General features: G+C 45.3%; 4 protein-coding genes and 1 pseudogene across 9 annotated transcripts in view; 4 read left to right on the top strand and 1 right to left on the bottom strand.

The window, feature by feature from the left end:
• Positions 1 to 7,671, top strand: part of Gpatch8 (G-patch domain containing 8) — a 74,393-nt gene extending 66,722 nt beyond the window's left edge. For 3 of the 4 annotated variants that reach the window (XM_090350037.1, XM_090350036.1, XM_090350038.1), the window contains one exon: positions 1,310 to 7,670. In XM_090350037.1, the coding sequence (XP_090206163.1) occupies positions 1,310 to 5,222 (3,913 nt within the window). In that variant the 3' untranslated portion in view covers positions 5,223 to 7,670. Of the gene's footprint in view, positions 1 to 1,309 lie in introns of all 4 variants that reach the window. The other variant, XM_090350035.1, reaches the window with a different exon arrangement.
• Positions 7,672 to 7,873: 202 nt separating this feature from the next.
• On the top strand, positions 7,874 to 10,730 carry LOC150051246 (heterogeneous nuclear ribonucleoproteins A2/B1 pseudogene; annotated as a pseudogene). The gene is made up of 2 exons (XR_016538291.1): positions 7,874 to 10,157; positions 10,308 to 10,730. The product of XR_016538291.1 is annotated as a heterogeneous nuclear ribonucleoproteins A2/B1 pseudogene (transcript).
• Positions 10,731 to 12,466: 1,736 nt separating this feature from the next.
• The window catches only part of LOC150051242 (uncharacterized), a 31,260-nt gene continuing 21,564 nt past the window's right edge, over positions 12,467 to 22,162 (bottom strand). Inside the window, exons 1-2 of one of the 2 annotated variants that reach the window (XR_016538292.1) lie at positions 14,742 to 16,642; positions 12,467 to 13,821 (exon numbers count right to left, since the gene is read on the bottom strand). Coding sequence is in view for 1 of the 2 variants with exons in the window: in XM_090350119.1 (XP_090206245.1) it covers positions 13,600 to 13,821 (222 nt within the window). In the remaining variant the exon portion in view is untranslated. Of the gene's footprint in view, positions 13,822 to 14,741; positions 16,643 to 22,162 lie in introns of those variants that run through there. The other variant, XM_090350119.1, reaches the window with a different exon arrangement.
• LOC150051245 (uncharacterized) lies at positions 16,681 to 20,669 on the top strand. Its single transcript, XM_090350039.1, has one exon. It carries the CDS (start codon positions 17,186 to 17,188, stop codon positions 20,630 to 20,632), a length of 3,447 nt encoding a protein of 1,148 aa, XP_090206165.1. The 5' UTR covers positions 16,681 to 17,185; the 3' UTR covers positions 20,633 to 20,669.
• Positions 20,648 to 21,656, top strand: LOC150051244 (uncharacterized; the record flags this gene model as incomplete). The annotated part of the gene is made up of 1 exon (XM_090351455.1): positions 20,648 to 21,656. A coding segment is annotated over one exon (999 nt), but the record flags the coding sequence as incomplete, so codon positions are not given.

Genomic DNA, 22,162 nt, shown 5'->3' with positions numbered 1-22,162 from the left:
AGAGGGGGCTGGGGAGAGTTTTTAAGTGTAAGCGCCATATATATAAAGGTGTAGTTTGTTTGTTGTTCTAATGGCATATGTTTTTAGGTTTGCTGGAGGTCAGAAATATCTCCTGGGGCTCAGGGGAGACTACTCTATCATAAAAGCAAATGTTTTTACATAGTGTCCAAGAGATAGGCACAGACTCTAGTTTTTACAAAAGCCTTATTAGCCACAGACTGCCATAGAGTAGCTTAATAAAGGTTTCTGGCGATGTTTAATTTAGAATGTATACTTTTTTTTAAGAAATGAAAATTTAGGGCTGATAGTATAGTGTAGTGGTAGAGTGCTTGCCTAGCGTGCAATTCCTTGGTACCACATACACAGAAAAGACCAAAAGTGGTGCTGTGGCTCAAGTGGTAGAGTGCTAACCTTAAGAAAGCTCAAGGATAGTACCCAGGCCCTGAGTTAAAGCCCCAGGACTGGCAAAAAAAAAAGGAAAGAGAAGGCAAGGGAAAGGGAGGGAAATTTAATACATAAAAGAAATATAAATTTTTTTCTCTAGCCGAATGAAATGCACGCTTTGTGAAGAGTATATAGATGTGACTGACTATATAGACATATATCTGATAGCACACTAGTATAAGAATGATACAGTGTAAAATGAAACTATTAGCAAGCTAACGTAGACTGAGATGGTAGTGATAGAGAAGCAGGGAAAGAAGGGTGGGAGAGAAAGCAGGGAGGCAAACAGGCTGGCTGGCTGGGAAGGAGGGAAGGCTGTAGAGTGCCTGCCTACCATGCATGGAGCCCCAGGTTTGATTCCTTGGTACCATATAAACAGAAAAGTCCAGAAGTGGTGCTATGGCTCACATGGTAAATGCTAGCCTTGAGGAAAAGAAGCTCAGGGACAGTGCTCAGGCCCTGAGTTCTAGCCCTGGGACTGGAGGAAAAAGGGGAAAGAAAAAGAAACAACAGCATTAACTGGTTGGCCCTGGGAATTTAACTTGGTAGGTTAATTGAGTGAAACACTGTCTAACTTCTACTAAGCAAGTTTTGTTTATTAGCATAGGGCTTGGGAAGGGCCACCATTCAATGTCTGAGACCTAAACATGGGGAATGATAGAACATAAAAGTGAGTTCTTTACTTGAGAGTGTAGCTCACGGCAAAGCACTTGTCTAGCATGGCCACGGCCCTGGATTCAGTTTTCTAGTACTGAGGGATGGGAGGGAGCTTTCCACTGCTAAATGATGAGTATTTAATAAGATGGGTAAAATGTACCCCTAAACCTCTTTTTTGTTTGTTTCACTTTTCTGAACCGTTATGTAGTGCACCTGGAAGTGGTCCCATGTTCAGACCAACCACAGTGGCAGTAGATGAAGAAGGTGGAGATGAGGATAAGGATGAATCAACTACAAACAGTGGCACAGGTGCCACTACCACTTGTGGCCTTGGATCTGAATTCTCCACAGATAAAGGAGGCCCCTTTACTGCAGTACAAATCACAAACACTACTGGACTGGCACAGGCTCCTGGGTTGGCTTCCCAAGGCATCAGCTTTGGTATTAAGAATAATGTGGGGACCCCACTGCAAAAATTGGGAGTATCGTTTTCCTTTGCCAAAAAGGCTCCTGTCAAACTTGAATCAATAGCATCAGTTTTCAAAGATCATGCAGAGGAAGGGACCTCTGAAGATGGAACAAAACCTGATGAGAAAGGTTCTGACCAAGGACTGCAGAAGGTGGGAGATGGTGATGGTAGTAGTAATCTTGATGGTAAAAAAGAAGATGAAGAGCCTCAGGATGGAGGATCCCTTGCCTCAACATTATCCAAGTTAAAAAGGATGAAGCGAGAAGAAGGAACTGGAGGAATAGAGCCAGAGTATTACCACTACATCCCCCCCGCACACTGTAAAGTAAAGCCGAATTTCCCCTTTTTACTTTTTATGAGAGCCAGTGAACAAATGGAAGGTGATAATTGTACACACTCTAAGAATGCTTCAGAGAACAAAAAAAGCAGTTCTCCTAAGCCTAAAGGCTGTGCTAAGGCAGCAGTAAGCCAGGAAGCAGAAAAGACAGTTAGTGAAGTTTCTGAGCAGCAGAAGGAAACCACGATTCCTGACACCTCAGAGCCTGGAAGCAAAATTGAGATAAAGAAGGCCGCGGGAAGGGAAGCCTCAGGAAGGGATGTAACTGAGCAGAATTTAGAAAGCCAGAGTCAGAAGACTTCAGAAGTCCAAATGTGTGAGTCTCCTCTTTCTAAAGAAATCTCTCAGCCCACCCCAGCAGGAAAAGCAAACCAGGAAGGACCCAAACATCCCACTGGCCCCTTCTTCCCAGTTTTGAGCAAAGATGAGAGCACTGCCCTCCAGTGGCCGTCAGAACTATTAGTTTTTACCAAGGCAGAGCCCTCCATTTCCTACAGTTGTAACCCTTTATACTTTGACTTTAAACTTTCAAGGAACAAGGATGCCAGAGCTAAAGGGACAGAAAAACCAAAAGATAAAGGAAGTTCCTCAAAGGACTCTCTCCAAGGTATTGATCCTAGCGAGCCTAATAAAAGCAAGGAAGGGGAAGAAAATGTACTACATTCCTCAGAAGGCAGAATGGATCCATCTGCTTCAGGGTCTGCCTGTAATAAGCAAGAGCCTGGAGGTAGCCATGGGTCAGAGACTGAAGACACTGGGCGAAGCCTTCCTAGCAAGAAAGAACGATCTGGGAAGTCCCACCGACACAAGAAGAAAAAGAAACACAAAAAGTCTAGCAAACACAAACGGAAACACAAGGCTGATACAGAAGAGAAAAGCTGTAAGGCAGAATCTGGAGAGAAGTCTAAGAAGCGCAAGAAACGGAAGCGAAAGAAGAATAAGTCAGCCCCAGCAGATTCTGAACGAGGACCCAAACCAGAGCCCCCTGGGAGTGGCAGTCCTGCACCACCCAGAAGACGACGGCGAGCCCAAGATGACTCCCAGCGGAAATCTCTCCCTGCTGAAGAGGGGAGCAGTGGCAAGAAGGAGGAAGGTGGGAGTGGTAGCAGTTCCCAAGACCATGGTGGAAGGAAACACAAAAGTGAACCTCCAATTTCATCCTGTCAGCGCAGGGCTGGCACCAAACAGAATACCCGGTCCAGCCACCGGAGCCGACCCAGTAGTGGAGAGGAAGAAAGTGATGATGCTTCATCACGTAGGCTCCACCAGAAGTCTCCCTCCCAGTATAGTGAAGAAGAGGAGGAAGAGGAAGAGGAGGAGGAAGAAGAAGATGAAGACTCTGGCAGTGAGCATTCTCGCAGCCGCTCCCGGTCTGGCCGGCGCCATTCCTCACATCGCTCTTCCCGGCGTTCTTACTCAAGTAGCTCAGATGGTTCTTCAGACCAGAGCTGCTACAGTAGAAAGCATAGCTACTCTGATGACAGCTACAGTGACTATAGTGATCGGTCAAGAAGGCACTCAAAGCGCTCTCATGACTCAGATGACTCCGACTATGCCAGCTCCAAGCACCGGTCCAAACGGCACAAATACTCATCATCTGATGATGACTATAGCCTCAGTTGCAGCCAGTCACGAAGCCGATCTCGGAGTCATACCAGGGAGCGCTCAAGATCCCGAGGCCGGAGCCGCAGCAGCAGCTGTAGTCGCAGCCGCAGCAAGAGGAGAAGCCGCAGTACTACAGCTCACAGCTGGCAGCGAAGCCGCAGCTATAGCCGTGATCGCAGCCGCAGCACCAGGAGTCCTTCTCAGAGATCAGGCTCTAGGAAGGGATCATGGGGTCACGAGAGCCCTGAGGATAGGCGTTCTGGCCGTCGAGACTTTATTCGTTCAAAAATATATCGCTCTCAGTCTCCTCACTATTTTCGAGCAGGCCGAGGAGAAGGTCCTGGAAAGAAAAATGATGGCAAAGATGACTGTAAGGGGACAGGCCCACCATCCCAGAATAGTAACACTGGCACTGGGAGGGGATCAGAAAGTGACTGCAGCCCTGAAGATAAGAACTCTGTTACTGCCAGACTGCTACTAGAGAAAATCCAGGCCAGGAAAGTGGAGCGGAAACCCAGTATGAGTGAGGAGGTGCTGGTCACCCCTAATAAGGCTGGGCTCAAGCTCAAGGACCCTCCCCAAGGTTACTTTGGGCCCAAGCTGCCTCCCTCTCTTGGCAATAAGCCTGTTCTTCCACTGATAGGGAAGCTCCCAGCTACTCGAAAGCCCAGCAACAAAAAATGTGAAGAGTCTGGCTTGGAAAGGGGGGAAGAGCAAGAGCAGTCAGAGACAGAAGAAGGGCCCCCAGGGAATAGTGAAGTCCCATTTGGGCACCAGTTCCCATCAGAGGAAACAGCTGGCTCCTTATCAGACCCACCCCCAGAAGATCCAAAGTCCGAAGAAGCTACTGCTGATCATTCTGTGGCTCCACTGGGTACCCCGGCACATACTGACTGCTACCCTGGGGATCCAACCATCTCCCATAACTACCTCCCTGACCCCAGTGATGGGGACACCCTAGAATCCCTGGATAGCAGCAGTCACCCAGGCCCTGTGGAATCCAGCTTGCTTCCTATAGCACCAGATCTTGAGCACTTCCCTGGTTATGCGCCTCCTAGTGGGGAACCTAGTATTGAATCAACAGATGGGGCTGAGGATGCTTCGCTGGCTCCCCTGGAGAGCCAACCCATTACGTTCACCCCTGAGGAGATGGAGAAGTACAGCAAACTCCAGCAGGCCGCACAGCAACACATCCAACAGCAGCTTCTGGCCAAGCAAGTAAAGGCCTTTCCAGCTTCAGCAGCCCTAGCCCCAGCCACACCAGCCCTGCAGCCCATCCATATTCAGCAACCAGCCACAGCCTCTGCCACCTCCATCACAACTGTTCAGCATGCTATTCTACAACATCATGCTGCAGCTGCTGCCGCCGCCATTGGCATTCACCCCCATCCTCATCCCCAGCCTCTTGCCCAAGTTCATCATATTCCCCAACCCCATCTAACTCCCATTTCTTTGTCCCACCTCACTCATTCTATCATCCCTGGCCATCCTGCCACCTTCCTTGCTAGCCACCCCATTCACATAATTCCTGCTTCAGCCATCCATCCTGGGCCTTTTACCTTCCATCCTGTCCCACATGCTGCCCTTTACCCTACCCTCCTTGCTCCACGGCCTGCTGCAGCAGCTGCCACTGCCCTCCATCTTCATCCATTACTTCACCCCATCTTCTCAGGTCAGGACCTGCAGCACCCCCCCAGCCATGGCACATGAGTTGGGGGATGGAACCTACGTAGGGCCAGGGAAGATAATCCATAATTCTTTCCTTGGGGGTGTTGAGCCATTAATACCAGCAAGTAGTAAAAGCTGGAATGGGCAGTGTCTGACAGCCAAAGAATTGTGTTTTGGCTTACAGAAATGATTTTTTGAGGTTTGCTTTGGGTTTACTATCAGGGATTTTTTCCCCCCTCTGTTTCCCTGTCCTGTGTTCCTAAGCTAGGAGAACACCAGTAAGTGCTACCCACTCCTCTGAGGCAACATCTCCAATCTGTCAAGTTTAAATAGTTCCTCTCTTCCTCTACTTTTTAACCTCTGCTCTTCCCATCTATAAATTTTAAAACATTTTCCTCCTCTCTGGCCTAGTTGTCACCAAAGCATTTGCCATGGGCCCAATCTGGTCCTGTCTTCTCAGTGCCACATGGAAGACCAAGCTGTCTTTCCAATGGTGAACGTACCACCATTTTGGGGCAGTGTCCTTGACCATCCCTTGGTGACAGGTTTTCCCAGATGAGGTGGAAAAGGAGTCTGACCTGGAACCAGAAGCAACTCAGGCTGCAATTTTTCCACTTCCCATAGCAACAGAGTCACACATTTGGCACTGTTGTCCTCAAGGTCCCTCATCTCTGAAGAGACACCTGCATAACCCAGAAAAGAAGATCCTATCATGAATAGAAGCTATGTGGAACAGTCTCCCATGTGCTTCCCCAGAGAGGAGCTCATGTGTCTGAAGGGTATATTTTCTTCTGTTGTGTTACGTTTCCTTCTTAATTTATAGGATTTTTTTTAATGTAAAAATTGCACTGAACTCTATAAACGTAAATGCTGCTTTTTGTAGCTCATAATAAAAAGGTTCCATATTTGTAGTATACTGCAATAATATTTTTTACATCCAGCTCTTTAAGTGATCCTTGTTCTGGTGGCTTTGTGTAAATATGTTTGCCCTAGTTGAATTAAGAAACTTTAAAGGTTATAAAATGAAAACAAACAAAAAAATAAAGTATTTGTTTTCTGCTAGATGCAAAAATGACTAAGCATGTATATTTTATCAAGCTCATGTATTTTTTGAAGTTATGAACTATAAAAATGTTTAAAAAAACTTTTTCCCCCCTCTGGGACAAAATGTTAAGTAATTTGCAGTAATTAGTGCCCCCAGCACTGGGATTTTTGAGATAATGGGCAGCAGTCTGCTGCAGGTGTCAGAGGAATGCTCAGTTGTGACTGTCTCCCTTGCATGCTTTGTAGTTCTATGCCAAGAAACAAGTGAACTCCACAGAGGAGAGAGAAATTAAACATCTTTATTCTCTGAAAGCAGTAAGATTCAGAGATTGTTGGGGGGAGGGGAATCCCCGGTTCCCTGGGCACTTTGTTCCAGGCATTCATTTGCCTTCCTAGTGTTTAGCCCCCTCTGACAATTTTTTTTTGTAATGTGCCTTTTGGGTCGGCTATAAACTGAAATAGGAGTAGACCAGAGGATAATAGAGTTGGTACAGTTTTTGCCTCCTCCCATTGGGAGGTGAGCATATTTATAGATACTTCAATTCTTTTGCTTTATAGTTCCATGCTATCTGTTCAGCTCAGTTTCAGCAGTAGAGGTTCTTTTTTTCCTTTTCTCGCATGACACTGACCAGAGAAATTACCACCTCAGCCCTTCTTTCTCCTGTTCTTCTTTCACCCAGGCGCTCTGCCCTGGTTAACATACTGACCCAAAGGTGCTGTATTGCAGGACCCATCTCCATGTTGTAACTAGTGGTTTCATCTTAGGCACATGCCAACCTGTACTTATGGTTAAAATTGGTTGAGTGGTCAGCTAACAAGAAACCCCATTACTAAGCTGGGCCAAGGTTCTGTTTTCATGCCTTCTCCAATTTCCAAAAGAAAAAGGTTTTGAACTCATGAGAAGAAGCAAGTTATGGGCAAAGCTCTTGGCTAAGTCCCCCTCTTGCCTGTTCAGTGCTCTTCTTCTGACCAGAAATAATGACTAGCACTGGAAAAAAATGAAATCATCTGTATGAGGTGAAAGGATTCATTTTTCTTTGCTTTCAGCCCATGTAAATATTAAAAGAACACAGTATTAACATTTTTGTGCTGCTTCCGGTTAGCTTGTAGATTGAGCCATACTCTGGCTGCCTCTGCCTTCCTGGGGGCAGTTTTCTTTAACTTCCAAAATAGTCATTTTAAACTTAAGAAAAACAAGATAACCTATCCTTACTTACAAGCATAACAGATTGTATTTAACTTTATCACATATGATAGAGATATATATGCTGTAAAATGAGGGAAAGGAACTTTCTAATAAACCAATGATTTGTGGAAACTTAGCAGAGTCTGTCGTGATTGATGCCCTATCCAGTCAAGTTGGGAAAGGTTGGAGTTGCAGGTTACAAGTAACATGTTGATTGAAGAGGTCAGGTAATAGATGCTGCTTGTTAGCCCGTTTGATATGTTTGGAATTGTGCATCTGAAGATCAGGCTGTCCAATGAGAGGGGAACAGTGGTTGTGGGAAGGACTAGTTAATTTTTTCTTGGTCTCCAGTAGATGAAATGTCACTTCATTTCCACTCTGCCTATTTTTCTCTTTTGGATTGATAATGTGTGTAGTAGAATATATAGCATTAAGTGTTCACTAGCTAGACAGATTGTTTTGTGGGGTTTCTCATGGCTCCACGTTTTAGTACCTATGCACAACTTCAGTGGACACAGAGAAGGTACATTAAGTGTGGTAGGTTTCGAAGCAAGGCGAGCTTGTCCTATGCCACTAATTCTCTACCTGGGCCAGTTGTGTCCAGAAACACTATACTCTTCTTTGGGAGGGAAGGAGACATTGATTTTTATTTGGGCTTCTCACAGTGACTAGAACTGCTCTGCTTCAGAATCATTGTTCTTTTGCCAAGATGTTCATAGAAGAAAAACAAGAAAGCACCCAAAACAAGCTATATTTCCCATCTTGTTTAAAATGAATTTGCCACCAAGACAATATATAATCTTACCTGTTTTGTTCCTGTTCAACTATCCACTGTACCAAACATCCTCAGACTCACCTAGTCTAAAACCAGTTCTGCAGAAATACCAAACTGAAAACCCCCAAAAAGGGAAGGGACACACACTTAACGGACAGTAGATGCTAAGGGACACAGGACACAGGTCAATGAATTGGCCTATTTCCAGCCCTACCTCCCTCCCCTCTGGGCACTTGCTTTCTGAATTCAATCCAGCCCAGAGGCCAGGGCTGAATTTTTTTTTGTGCCAGACCTGGGGCTTGAACTCAGGGCCTGGGCACTGTCCCTGAGCTCCTTTTTGGCTCTATCCCTTGAGCCACAGTGTCACTTCCAGCCTTTTCTGTTTATGTGGTAGTGAGGAATCAAACCCAGAATTTTATGCATTCTAGGCAAGTACTCTATCACTAAACTAGGCTGCATTTGACCTCAATACAAGCCTGTACCTCCTGTCCTGCCCCTCTAATGGCTGCAAGCTGCTACATTCCAGTATGTTTCTCTTCCTGATGGAAAGAACAATGTGCCCTCTGCCATGAGAAGTGTAAGCCCAACACCAGCCTTGCATACACACACACACACACACACACACACACACACACACACACACACACACTAAATCACTCCTCGCTGCTTTGAATCCAGTCGGGAAAAGGTCTTAAGAATCCATCTCCAAAATAAATAGCAAAAAAGCTAGGCTAGAAATGTGACTCAAGGAAGTAGTGGCACTGTGGCTGAAGTGGTAGGGTGGTAACTTGAGCTGAAGAGCTCAGGGACAGCACCCAGGTCCAGAGTCCAAGTCCCACGACCTACAACAAATGTGAGTCCTGTGCGGAGGTGCTCTCGGTGGTGGTGGTTTCTCGAGCAGCCACAGCTCTCACTACAGCGCCAGGACGAGTCCGGTTCGTGTTCGTCCGCTGGGATCTCTCTCATCTCGCTAGGCTGCGGGAAATCGGGCTGAAGCGACTGAATGCGCCATGGAGAGAGAACAGGAACAGTTCCGTAAACTCTTTATTGGTGGCTTAAGCTTTGAAACCACAGAAGAAAGTTTGAGAAACTACTATGAGCTATGGGGAAAGCTCACAGACTGTGTGGTTATGAGGGATCCCGCAAACAAAAGATCAAGAGGATTTGGTTTTGTAACTTTCTCATCTATGGCTGAAGTTGATGCTGCCATGGCCGCCAGGCCTCATTCAATTTGATGGGAGAGTGGTTGAGCCAAAACGTGCTGTAGCAAGAGAGGAGTCTGGAAAACCAGGGGCTCATGTGACTGTGAAGAAACTGTTTGTTGGTGGAATTAAAGAAGATACTGAGGAATATCACTTTAGGGATTTACTTTGAAGAATATGGAAAAATTGATACCATTGAAATAATTACTGATAGAGAGTCTGGACAGAAAAGAGGGTTTGGCTTTGTTACTTTTGATGACCATGATCCTGTGGATAAAATTGTGTGGCAAAAATACCACACTATCAATGGTCATAATGCAGAAGTAAGAAAGGTGTTGTCTAAACAAGAAATGCGGGAGGTCCAAAGTTCTAAGAGTTGAAGAGGAGATGGATATGGAAGTGGATGTGGATTTGGGGATGGCTATAATGGGTATGGAGGAGGACCTGGAGGTGGCAATTTTGGAGGTAGCCCTGGTTATGGAGGAGGAAGAGGAGGATGTGGTGGAGGACCTGGATATGGCAACCAGGGTGGGGGCTACGGAGGTGGTTATGACAATTATGGAGGAAGAAATTATGGAAGTGGAAATTACAATGATTTTGGAAATTACAACCAGCAACCTTCTAACTATGGTCCAATGAAGAGTGAAAACTATGGTGGTAGCAGGAATATGGGGGGACCATATGGTGGAGAAAACTATGGTCCTGGAGGCAGTGGTGGAAGTGGTGGTTATGGTGGGAGGAGCCAATACTGAGCTTCTTCCTTTACATGGGTAAGTAGTTTTTGAGTTTTACAATTATTATCTTGGGAGTCCTAGCAGCAAGAGTAAAAGCTTTTTATGATCATGTTATCTTTCCTTAAAATCTGGTTAGATGGATAATTTCATAACCTATTTTTTTACTCTTTATTTCTGTTGAAACAGGCTTCACTGTATAAATAGGAGAGGATGAGAGCCCAGAGGTAACAGAACAGCTTCAGGTTATCGAAATAACAATGTTAAGGAAACTCTTATCTCAGTCATGCATAAATATGCAGTGATATGGCAGAAGACACCAGAGCAGATGCAGAGAGCCATTTTGTGAATGGATTTGATTATTTAATAACCTTACTGTGGAGGAAGGATTGTAAAAAACAAAAACAAATGCCTTTGAGACAGTTTCTTAGCTTTATACTTGTTGTTTCTTTCTAGTGGTCTTTGTAAGAGTTTAGAAGCATTCCTTCTTTGATAATGTTAAATTTGTAAGTTTGAGGTGACATGTGAAACCTTTTTTAAAATTTTTCCCAAAAGTTTTGAGAAGCTATTAGCCAGGTTCATGGTGTAATAAGACATAACATAGGGCCGGGAGTTTGGCCTAGTGGTTAAAGTGCTTGCCTAGCATGCATGAAGACCCAGGTTCGATTCGTCGGTACCACATTCATAGAAAAAAAGCTGGAAGTGGTGCTGAGGCTCAAGTGGTAGAGCTCTAGCCTTGAGAAAATCCAAGGACAGTGCTCAGGCCCTGAGCTCAAGCCCAGGACTGGCAAAAAAAAAAAAAGACATAACGTTTTTCCTTTAAAAATTTAAGTGCATGTGTAGAGTTAAGAAGCTGTTGTACATTTATGATTTAATAAAATAATTCTAAAGGAAATTTGTGTAATTATAGACTTTTGTTTTAAATAAGTTAAGGAGTGGGTAGTATAATTAAGGTCCATTGTTATGTCTCTGTAAGATAAATGCTGGTCAGATGTAAGTGTGTTGTCTGCAATTCATCAGGATTAAATTATCTAGATAACTTAAGGGATATCTTTGCAAGGAGAAACACCTTTTTAGATCTTTTAGATGCTGCTTCTTCAATGCAAGGAAAGCAAATAACCCCAACAAGGTACTCTTCAGGGACACAAGTGTAGTACAAGAGAACTCTTGACGGCTACTAAATTCCGCCAGTCTTAAAAAACTGTGCTGCTTCAACAAAGCTGTTACTACAGTAGTTTATAAGGATGCCAACAAAAGCTGAGGGGTAGAGCAAGATAGTTCTAAGCTTCAGTTAAACTCCTTTAGGTAAGGTCTTATTTACTTTTTCTTTCTTAATTTTCTTCCCTAAAAGATAAACTAATAACTCTTCAATGGTCTTTCATTAGTATAGTGGTTCTTACGTAGTTTAACATAGCTATAAATTGAGTTTAACAATGTATAAACACAAACAGGTTTAATTCTATAAACCCCGTTTTCCAATTTGTCATACTTAAATTATTTTGGTTGTTTTTCCCTTTTGTTCCTTCTTTCTCCCCCCTCCCCTCTCCATGAAGATTTGGGTGCTTAACATATCATTTTTTTCCCTGCTGGAATTTTAGCATTGATAGGAACCATGGACAAGTATATTCTGCTGCCACAAAGACTATAAAGTGCTTCATTTCAACAGCTGAGGCAAGCCAAGTGATCATTAATAAAGCTTTTCTTGGTTCCTTCAGTGGTGTTGGTAGTAAGGAAGGTGTTTTGCTGCTGCAGGTAACTAATGAAGAAGTGGTCAACCACAGAGTCTTCAAGAAATAAGAAATTCTGTACCATCTGAAAGTAGTTCTTGTTGGTGTCTTCATTTAAGAAGCACTCTATAAGAAAAGGGAAATGCTTTCTGATAAAACAAAAACTTCTTTAGTACAGGTTCTTAATAAAAAATAATAAGTGAGTATTGTTTGTAAAGCATAGCATCAAATCAGCTAGAGAGAAATGTATCATGTTTTAAATTAGATTTTGTGAGTAGACAGATGAAAAGTTTATTTTAAATACCAATTTCATAAAATAAATACTTTTGTATCCAAAAAAATGTGACTAAGCTAAACAGGTTAACAAGTACAAAATCCTGACTTTACACAGCAGTACAGGAAAGAAAATCATTCCTTCTAGATTGCTGATAATCTCTAATGTGCCATACTGTTCTTTTCTAACATCAAATCAATATCCTGCTTTAAAGAAAAATGCATCTTATATGTAATATAATATGAATATATATGTTATATATACACAAGTTTATGTATATATATGTATATATGAGTGCGGCGCCCGGCACCCCTGACCAGCAGGGAAGAACGGACACCACCCGAGGATCCTTCTCGTATCACGCTTTATTGAAGAGCAACTTGATTAAAGGGAGAGCTGAAGCAGAGGGGCCCGGGGCAGGGAAATGCAGCTGCTTATAAACAATCAAGGAACACGGGGCTTTTGCCATTGGCTGCTCTGTTGCCAGGGTCATTTTAAAACTCGGGATTGGTCAGGCCTCTGACGTCATACGCGCAGACTCAGTGGAACGAGCAAAGGCTCCGCACTCACATACCAAATAAGGAGAACTAAGAAGTTGTTCACAAAGAGCGAGGCAGGGGACAGGCGCCGTCTTGTAATGTCGGCCGCTCCGGCTCCCCACATCTCCCCCTTTCTGTTTTAATGCAGCAGGCCAACATACCTGTTGTGAAGAGAGCAGAGGTGCTGTCCTCCAAAGTAAAACTTGAGGTCCTACTCTAGAGGAGTGACCCAGGCGATCAACTCTGGATCCCTCCCCTTCAGGTCCTCTTTTCCCTTTGTGGAGATGGGCTAGGGGCGCAGACCCATATGCTGACGCACATGCTCTCCCTGACCTGTTAGGGTCAGGAGTGGTACTTTGTCCATCATTTCACAACTCTTGGCTGCCTATACTCCTATTCCTCGTGCAATAGACTAAGGTCTCGAGGGTGCAAAGGCAGTACAGGACAGTTTTAGTTGACCTTTAAAGCTGCAAGCCAAATTTTGGGGGAGTGTCCCTGCTCCAAGGCAGTGAGTGCATGAACAAGCATTGCTCTCTCTCTCTTATTGCGAGACCTCATTCGGCAGAGCAACCAAAGGCTAAAGACACAAAACCCAAAACAAACTGCAACAAACATTCACAGGAACTGGAACAAATGTAGGCAACGGCTCCAGCATTGACTCAATTTACACTCTATGGCAGAACAATTTAAAATACTATCATTACTTGAAGCTTTAAAGAGTAAAAACATAAACAGGAAGGTCCACCTCTGGAACAAGTGCAGAAAACCCCACAACCCTTCCCTTGCCAGAACTATACATTAATCAGAGCGACCCAATTTTTGAGAAACCAGCCTAACACAGAAGGACAGATTTTTTGACAGGGTAAGGCATAGGGAACCTTGCAGTCCTAGGGAAGTTGCAAGGAAGAATTGGTGGCACAAAGGGGAAAACGGAAGAAGCATTAGTCACAGGCATTGGTAATGGAAAGGTCTTCATCACTGCCCACATCGTCTTTTCCTTGTTGCTTTTTCCCTTCTGTCTCTTCATCCAAAGTCGTGGCAGCAGAAGAATTATTAACAGGGTTATTCCCAGGATTTTGTTTCGCATCGTCCTCTTTAGGCGTTTGATTTTCCTCCAATATCCTTACGAGGCGCTGCGGCACCCAATGGGGGGATTCCTGTCCCTGTGGAAAAACACAAACAGCTCCCCTGGATCTCTGAATTACAGGATCCGGTCCATACCATTTATTATCGATAACATTTTTCAACATTACTTTTTGTGTGGGTGGTATTGCCATTTTGCCAGCATGCCGATCAGCAGCTGATTGTCCATTGTCATCCACTGTTACATAATTTAAGGTAAACAGTGCAATGGCCAGCCTTTCTCTGGGGGAGGCATCTCGGCCTATTCCCTCCTTTTGTTTAAATAAAAGTTGTTTAAGTGTTCTATTGGCGCGTTCCACAATTCCCTGACCCTGGGGATTGTAAGGGAGGCCAGTAGAATGAACTACCTGCATTTGAGTGCAAAAGGAGCGAAATCCGGCAGAGGCATAAGCAGGGCCATTATCTGTTTTCAATTTTAATGGTTTTCCCCATGCTGCCCAGGCTTCCAAGCAATGGACTTTGACATGTGACACCTTTTCTCCAGTAAGGGCGGTGGCATGCATTATGCCAGAGAAGGTATCCACAGAGACATGTATATATTTTACTCGGCCAAATTCAGGTACATGAGTAACATCCATTTGCCACAGGGCATTAGAACAAAGTCCTCTAGGATTAACCCCAATTATAAAAGAGGGGTGATAAACCACACAGGATTGACAAGCTTTAACAATTTCTCTAGCCTGTTGGCGTGAAATGGAAAACTTATAACGAAGGGTTTTTGCAGAAACATGATAAAGCTGATGAAAATCTCGTGCTAATTGAACAGAATTATGGGAAAGGTCCACCAGGGCTCTGGCAGTCAAATCCACTAAGGCATTGGCCTCTGACATAGGACCAGGCAAGCCAGTATGTGCCCGAATATGACCAATGAAAAAAGGATTTTTCCTTTGTAAAATTAAACTCTGAAGTTGGGATAATATATTTGAAACTGTACTGCTACCTTTTATGGAGGCGGCGACTTCCAGGGATGCCACTGCATTAACTACATATTGTGAATCAGAATATAGGTTAAAAGGCTCAGGAAATTTCCCGAATACTTCTAAAACTGTTAGACATTCAACTACTTGTGGAGTTTCTGGTCGAAAATTTAAAGTTACTGGCTCTTTTCCTTGAACTACATAGGCACCTCGGCCTGTTTTTGACCCATCTGTAAATATAATTAGGGCATTACTCAGAGGCAGTTTTTCCGTAACTTTGGGGAAATACACCCAATCTTCACGCACAAAATTCAGCAGTGGATGTTTGGGATAATGATTGTCAATTATATTTGGAAAGGAGCACACCAAAACTGCCCACCAGTCAACAGAGGCAGCCAATATTTGTACTTGTTGCCGGGTATAAGGAATAATTAATTTGTCAGGAAATTTTGCAAAGTGAGTCAAACACGCCTTGCAACCTGTAAGAGCTAACAAAGCAACTAATTCTGGAAAATACTGAATAGTTTTTAAGCCATAAGAATTTCCATGCAACCATAACAATGGGCCTTCTTGCCATAATACTCCTGTAGGATAATTCTTTGTTTTAAAAATGCACAATAAGATTGGCGCTGATGGATTTACACGCAAAAGTTGTGCATTTTCTATGGCCTGTTCAAGACGCTGAATGGAACTCTTAGCCTGAACAGTCAATTTTCTAGGTGAGGTAACATCCGGGTCTCCCTCCAATAAGGAAAAGAGGGGCAACAATTCAGAGCGAGGGACATTAAGAAAATTTCGGACCCAATTTACGTCCCCCATTAATTTTTGAAAATCATGAAGGGTATGCAAATGCTTTGTCTTTAATACCACCTTTTGAGGTGTAACAACTGTGGGAGAAATTATGGAACCTAAAAACTGAACCTTTTCTGAAAATTGCACCTTTTCTGGTGCCAAGTTTAAGCCTGCCTTTGCAAGGAGTTTAGATAATTTACTAAACGTCAGGAACTCGCCCAACAAAATCAGTAAAAGGTTCGACAGGCTTCTGGATGATTTTTGTAAGGCCACCTCGAAGCTCTCCCTTGTTAGAGAGGGACTTCCAAGCCCTATAAAATATATCATTAACCTGGCGATACACTTCCATGGGATAGTTCATTTGATCTGCCACATAAAGGCCTTGTCCAAAGAGCATGTCCGCCGTCCATTCAGGATGGCCATTAGCAACATTTTGGCCATGCCGGGCCACAGCCAAATCCGCTGCTGAGGCACTAAATGCCAGGAATTGGCCATGCGTTAGGCAAGAGCGTCCAATTTCGTACCAGTCTGTGGGAGTCATGGCCATGGCTTTAAGCCTACGCACTAGTGCAGTACTGTTGAGCGGAGGCCATAAGATCTTTTAAAGTTTTCAGCCGAGACCAGGTAGGAGCACCGATAAGGGAGTTCCCTGTCTTAGGGACGCAGGGGGGCAGGGCAGAAGGGGTAGGTCGGGAAACGCCCTGGCCATTGTCTGCACCAAATCCTCCCCTGGGGCCGTATCTATCAGCCTCATACCTGGCAGCTTGCTCCTCTAATTCTCCCTCTTCATTTGAACTTAGCTCCTCCGGGGGCCCTTCCCCCTCATTTTCTGTGCTTTGATCTGACTCTCCTGCATCCTGATCATGTAAAGTCAGGGCAGAGAACTGGTTATCATCCTGAAATTCCTTCAAGGACGGGTAGAGGGAGCTCCTTGGTCCCTCCTGTTTTTTCTTCTCTCCTCTCTCCTCCTCCTGCACTGTACTTTGTGAGGGCTGCAGTCCCTCAATCCTTTTCTTTTGTTTTCTCTTATATTTTACCCCACTCTTGGTGGTCTCTCCTTCCCTGTACGATGACTCCGAGAGACTATCCTGGTGCTTAATTAAGCACCCAGACAGGAATCTCCCAGAACAACATACCTAGGAGTCCTCTTCACGTGTCAAGTTCTGGATCCTCTTCGGCCCCTCCGCAGGTCCCGGGTCTCGGCACCAGTTGCGGCGCCCGGCACCCCTGACCAGCAGGGAAGAACGGGACCTCAGGAGCCCACTCCTAGGATGCTCACATTGCGCAGGACAGATGCTGCTGCACAGCAACCTCCTGGGTCAGGTCAGTTTCCTGCTTCTCGTCAGGATCTGCCAGAGGAGTTGAGTCTGCAGGACAGACTCCCAGAGACAGTGCCAGAGCCAGGTGAGGACCACAAGCAGGCCATGCCTCGTCCACTCCAAAGGGACACACAGCACATTGCTCTAGCTGAGGCTTCAGAACAGCCATCACTGCAAATGCATGTTCCACCTCTGTACACTCCGAGTGCACAAGAAAAACCATTTGTTCTTTCACCCCAGACCCGGAAAAAGGATCTAGTCAGGAGGTGGCTACTTAGGCAGAGACGGCAAGTACATGACCTTCTGGTAGGAACTGAAAACCAGTTTGCAGAATCCCAGCTAGATCCAGTAAAAATATGGCTTATGGTGACAGCATGCCTCAGAAAGCACAAGAGAAGGCAGATGAACTTCCAGAACCGCTCGAACAAGGTGAATCTTCTCAGTTCCAGCTGCACACCCATACTCAAAACCCGGGGACTCCTGAGAAGCTCCAGTCCCTTGTGGCTCAAGAACAACAGCATGTTAACAAAGAGGTTATTATGAAATCGGTGCATGAGGATGGACGGGTTCCATTTCCAAGCAGCAATAAAACTCAGCATTCAACCTCACCAAATATCACAGTTCAGCCTGCAGATGTGCAGATTACCTTCACCACTCCACGTCAGCAACAGACCCCAGCCCAGCCTCCAGGGAGACCTCAGCAGGAAGAACTGTCAACTACCCAGCAAGAGGTGCCAGGTCAGCCTTCAGAGCTCCCAGCATTTGGAGAACTTTTGGAAAGCCACCTGGAAGCCCCAGCTCAGCCTGAAAAGCCTTTGGAGGAAGTCACACCTCCAGTTGAGCATGAGGCTCCTGTTCAAGCTCCTGAGTCCCCCGTGGAGGGCATAGATGCAAGTCGACCAAACCACCAGCTGACAGTTCACTCTCCAGGAGAGGCCCAAGCTCACCATGCCAATGTCTCCTATGTTACAGATAAGCCCCCAGATGTGACAATTACCTTCACTTCAGTGCCTAACCAGGAGACTGAGTTGTCTCTGGCCCCCAGTGAGGCTCTAGCTGGTCCTGCAGGTTATGGAGAAGAGGTAGAACCCTCTTTCAGTGAGCAAGAGCAAGCATCTCAGCCTTCTGAGTCTCTTGGGGAGAATCAGCCTTCTGGAATGCAGCCTGCAGCCCCACCTCAGGCTTCAGAGCATGATGGGGAGTTTGAATCTTCTCTAACTCAGCAGGAACAACCAGCTCAGTCTTCTGAGCAGCATGAATGGACAGTTTCACCTTCAGGTCTGAATGAATCTCAGTATTCAAACTTGGGTGTGACTGGTAAACCTCCAGATGTGGTGATTACCATAACACCACAGCGGATGGTTGAGTGGGGGAGTTCTCCAAACCCCAATGAGGCCCAAGCTTATCCCTCTGTGCCAGTGAATAATATGGGATTTTCTGTAACCCAGCAGGAACACCCAACTCTGCCACCAGAGCCTTCAGAAGTAGTTGTACCTGTATCATTTCAAGAAGAGACTGTACCTCCAGTTGCACAGGAGAAGCCCTCTGTCCAACTGGAAGCCACAGCAGAGAATACACAGACCTCTGATGAGGTTAAACCTCCATCCCAGCCTGCAGAGTTAGAGGTGCCACCTCAGCCTCCAGAGTTTCCTAATGAAATTATAGGTCAATCTCCACATAATCAAGAACAAGTTCTACCTACATTACAGAATGACACTGTTAAGCCTCAGGAGATGAATGATTTTGAACTTAAAAATTCAAATGAACAGGGGGTTGCTGATCAGTCCTCAGTGATCTCTGAACAGTCTGGTGGTTTGAAAGACCAGAATGAGGTTACAGTTCTTCCAGAAAGACCACCTGCATTGCATCAACAATCTCCAGTCTATCAAGGAATGTTGCCACAGCCTGAAGAGCTGCCTGAGAAACCTTCTCCAATGCAGCAAGAGATCACAACTCTGCTCCCCAAACCCCCTGAGAATGCTGAACCTCCATCAAGCCAGCAAGGAGTTCCAATTCAGTCAACAGCGTCCAGTATGGACTCAAATCCTCCTTCACATTCAGAAAGCTGGGGATTTTCAACTCCAGATCTGGAAATGATGTTCAAAGGTTCTAATGAACTAATGTCACCTAAAACCACAGTGAAACATGTGGACCTGGAGTTGACCATAACTCCACAGACTACAGTTGCTAACTTTTCTCCAACTCAGTCTGGTTTCCCTTCCCAGCCTCCTAAAGTCCCTGAAAATGTTGACCCTCCTTCACTCCAGCAAGAGACTGCAACTCACACTCCAGATTTCCACAAGCAGGAAAATACCTCTGCAACTTTTCCAGTGGCTCCATCTCAGCCTGCCCAACTCCCTGAGAAGGTGGAACCCTCTCCAGTGCTGCAGCCAGCTTTACCTCAGCCTTTAGAGACTCCAGTAGACGTAGAACTCTCTTCAACTCAAGATGCAGGTCCAGCTCAGCTTCCATTGCCACCTCATGAGACAGCAGCACCTCCAGTGAATTATGAGATGACAGTTCCCACACCAGATCCAGATTCAGCTCAGAGCCCAGTATTACCCAGTGTCACATCTCAACCTTTGGACGTGGAACTCACAATTATTCCAGAACTCTCTACTACAGCTAAACTTGTTAAAAACTTGAAAAAGCGCTCTCGGGTAACAATTCAACCTGTGGACATCCAACTGACAGTAACTGTACAAGCTATTGTAGAAGATGAACTTTCACCAACAGTAGATGAGACCCCAAGTCAGTCTACAAAGCCCCCTACGAAGGTTGTATCACAACCAGAAGAATATCAGGGGCTGACAGTTCTCATAACAGATGAGAATGAAACTCAGCATTCTGCATTGCCCAATGTGACATTCCAACAATTTGATGTGGAAGTTACAGTAACTCCAAACCCTGCCACAGAGTATGAACATTTTTCATCTGTGAAGGAGACAACAAGTCCTTCTGCAGAACACCCCGAGGTAACCCTTCTACACACAGAGATGATTCAGTCTCAGCATCCAAATCTGACTGAAGTCACAGTTCAACCTTTTGATGTGGAAATTACCTTAACCCCAGAATCTAATATGGAGGTTGGACTTTCTCCAACCATACAGGAGACCTTAACTGACCATTCAACACCACCCACGAAGTTTACATCCCCAGCCCCATTTTCCATCACAGCTCCTGCAACAACCCAGAGTCCAGTGACACACAAGGTCACATTTGAACCAGTGGACCTACTGCTTTCCATAATTTCAGAACCCACTTCTGAGGCTGAATATTCTCCATCCCTGTCGGAGACTACAGCTCCTCCTCAAATGACATTTCCACTTCACATCCAGGATGGAAATCTAACTTCACAACCTACAACAAAGATCAAACTTCCTTCAACTATGCAGAAGGTCCCAACTGAGCCTTTGCAGGAAACCTCAAGTGAGGCTCTGCAGGAGACCACTACACAGCCCTGGCAGGAGATTTCAACTCAATCTCTGCTGGAGACTCCAACTCAGCATGTGCAAGAGATCCCAACCCAGACTACTGAGAAGCTTCTGTCTCACCATCTGCAGGAGACCACAACTCACCATCCACAGGCAACTCCAACTCACCATCCACTGGAGATTTCAACTCACCATCCGCAGGGGACCCCAACTCACCATCCACAGGGGACCCCAACTCACCATCCACTGGAGACTATAACTCAGTATCTGCAGGAGACTTCAACTCACCATCCACTGGAGATTTCAACTCACCATCCGCAGGGGACCCCAACTCACCATCCACAGGCGACCCCAACTCACCATCTCTAGGAGATTTCAACTCAATATCTGCAGGAGACCCCAACTCAGAATTTGCAGGAGACTTTAACACACCATCCACAGGCGACCCCAACTCACCATCCACAGGGGACCCCAACTCATCATCCACAGTGGACCCCAACTCAATATCTGCAGGAGACTTCAACTCTATTTTCACAGGAGATTCCCACTCCACCTCTACAGGAGTCCCTAACACTACCTCTGCAGGAGATTCCAGCACAGTCTTTGCAGGCCACTGTAGAACAATCCCTGCAGGGGACTCCAGCACAGCCTGGGCAAAAGACTCCAACTCAAAACCTGCAGGAAAACAAAACTCAGCTTCTACAGGAGACCCCAACTCAGCATCTGCAGGAAACCAAAACAAAGCTTCCACAAGATACCACAACTCAGCATCAGCAGGAGACACTGGCCCAGCCTATATGGAAGGCTGTAACTCAGCCTAAACAGAAGGCCCCAACTATGGCTCAGCCAAAGACTCCAACTCCGGCTAGGCAGAGGACCTCAACTCAGCCTCACTGGAAGAATGTAACTCATCCTACAACATCAGGACGTCAGCCAATGTCATCATCTACAAAGGCTGCACATGGTACTACCCTGAAGAATGCTACAACTCTTCCTCCAAAGCAAAGGCCGGTGACACTTCCACATCCACACCAGATTCAGACTCAGCATCCAACCCTGACTCAAGTCACAGCTAAAACTTTGAGTCTGCAACAACGTACTACAACTCATTTTTCAACATCCACCACAGAAAATGCTTTAGCGGTGCACACTGAACACAATGCTCTTCCAAGCACCAACTTATGTTCACTCTGTAACTGCCAAGACCAGACACTGTCCTGTGTGGATCTCAGCCCAGGGCAGAAGCTCCGCCACGTTCCCGTGCCAGATATCGACCCCAAGAAGCAACTTTTCACTGTCTTGCAAGTATCACTTACCTCCTTTGTGCTGGGCATTCTGCCTGACATTCTTGTCTCAAGATCTTCCTCTTCTCTCCAAACGTGATTGAGTGATGTTTACCTTTGGTTTTTTTCTTTTCTTATTATGTTTGGTCAGTCCTAGGGCTTTGATCTCAGGGCCTGGCACTGTTCCTGAGCTCTTCTGCTCAAGACTACTGCTTTAAAACTTTCAGTCACAGTGTTCCACTTTTCTAGTGATTAATGGAGATAAGAAGGTCATGGGCTTTTCTGCCTGGGCTGGCTTTGAACTGCAGTCCTCAGATCTCAGCTTCCTGAGTAGGTAGGATTACAGGCCTGAGCCACGCTGTGCCCTGTTGGCTTTTACTTTACACTTCTCAACTTTCCTTGTCCTCCTCTTTGTATTGTATTCATTCTCCAGACTTTTATTTGAGGTTGCCCTTTGTCTTTTTCCAAGAAGATACTGATTCAAAGAAATTCACATGCACATAGAAAATCATAGCATGCTCTAAAAGGAAGAACAGAGAAGAAGCAGGTACACACAAAATTTTTTTTTCAACCAATATTTTTATCTTTTCCTTTCCTTTCCTTCCTCCTCCTCTTC

Source organism: Megascapheus bottae, chromosome 17, assembly GCF_031878675.1.
Source record: "Megascapheus bottae isolate mThoBot1 chromosome 17, mThoBot2.hap1, whole genome shotgun sequence".
In the NCBI taxonomy this organism is placed as follows: domain Eukaryota; kingdom Metazoa; phylum Chordata; class Mammalia; order Rodentia; family Geomyidae; genus Megascapheus; species Megascapheus bottae.
This window is presented reverse-complemented; position numbering and strand designations above follow the sequence as displayed.

Coding starts and splice junctions, on each gene's coding strand:
- LOC150051245 (XM_090350039.1), top strand. CDS start 17,186: ATGGCTTATGGTGACAGCATGCCTCAGAAAGCACAAGAGAAGGCAGAT.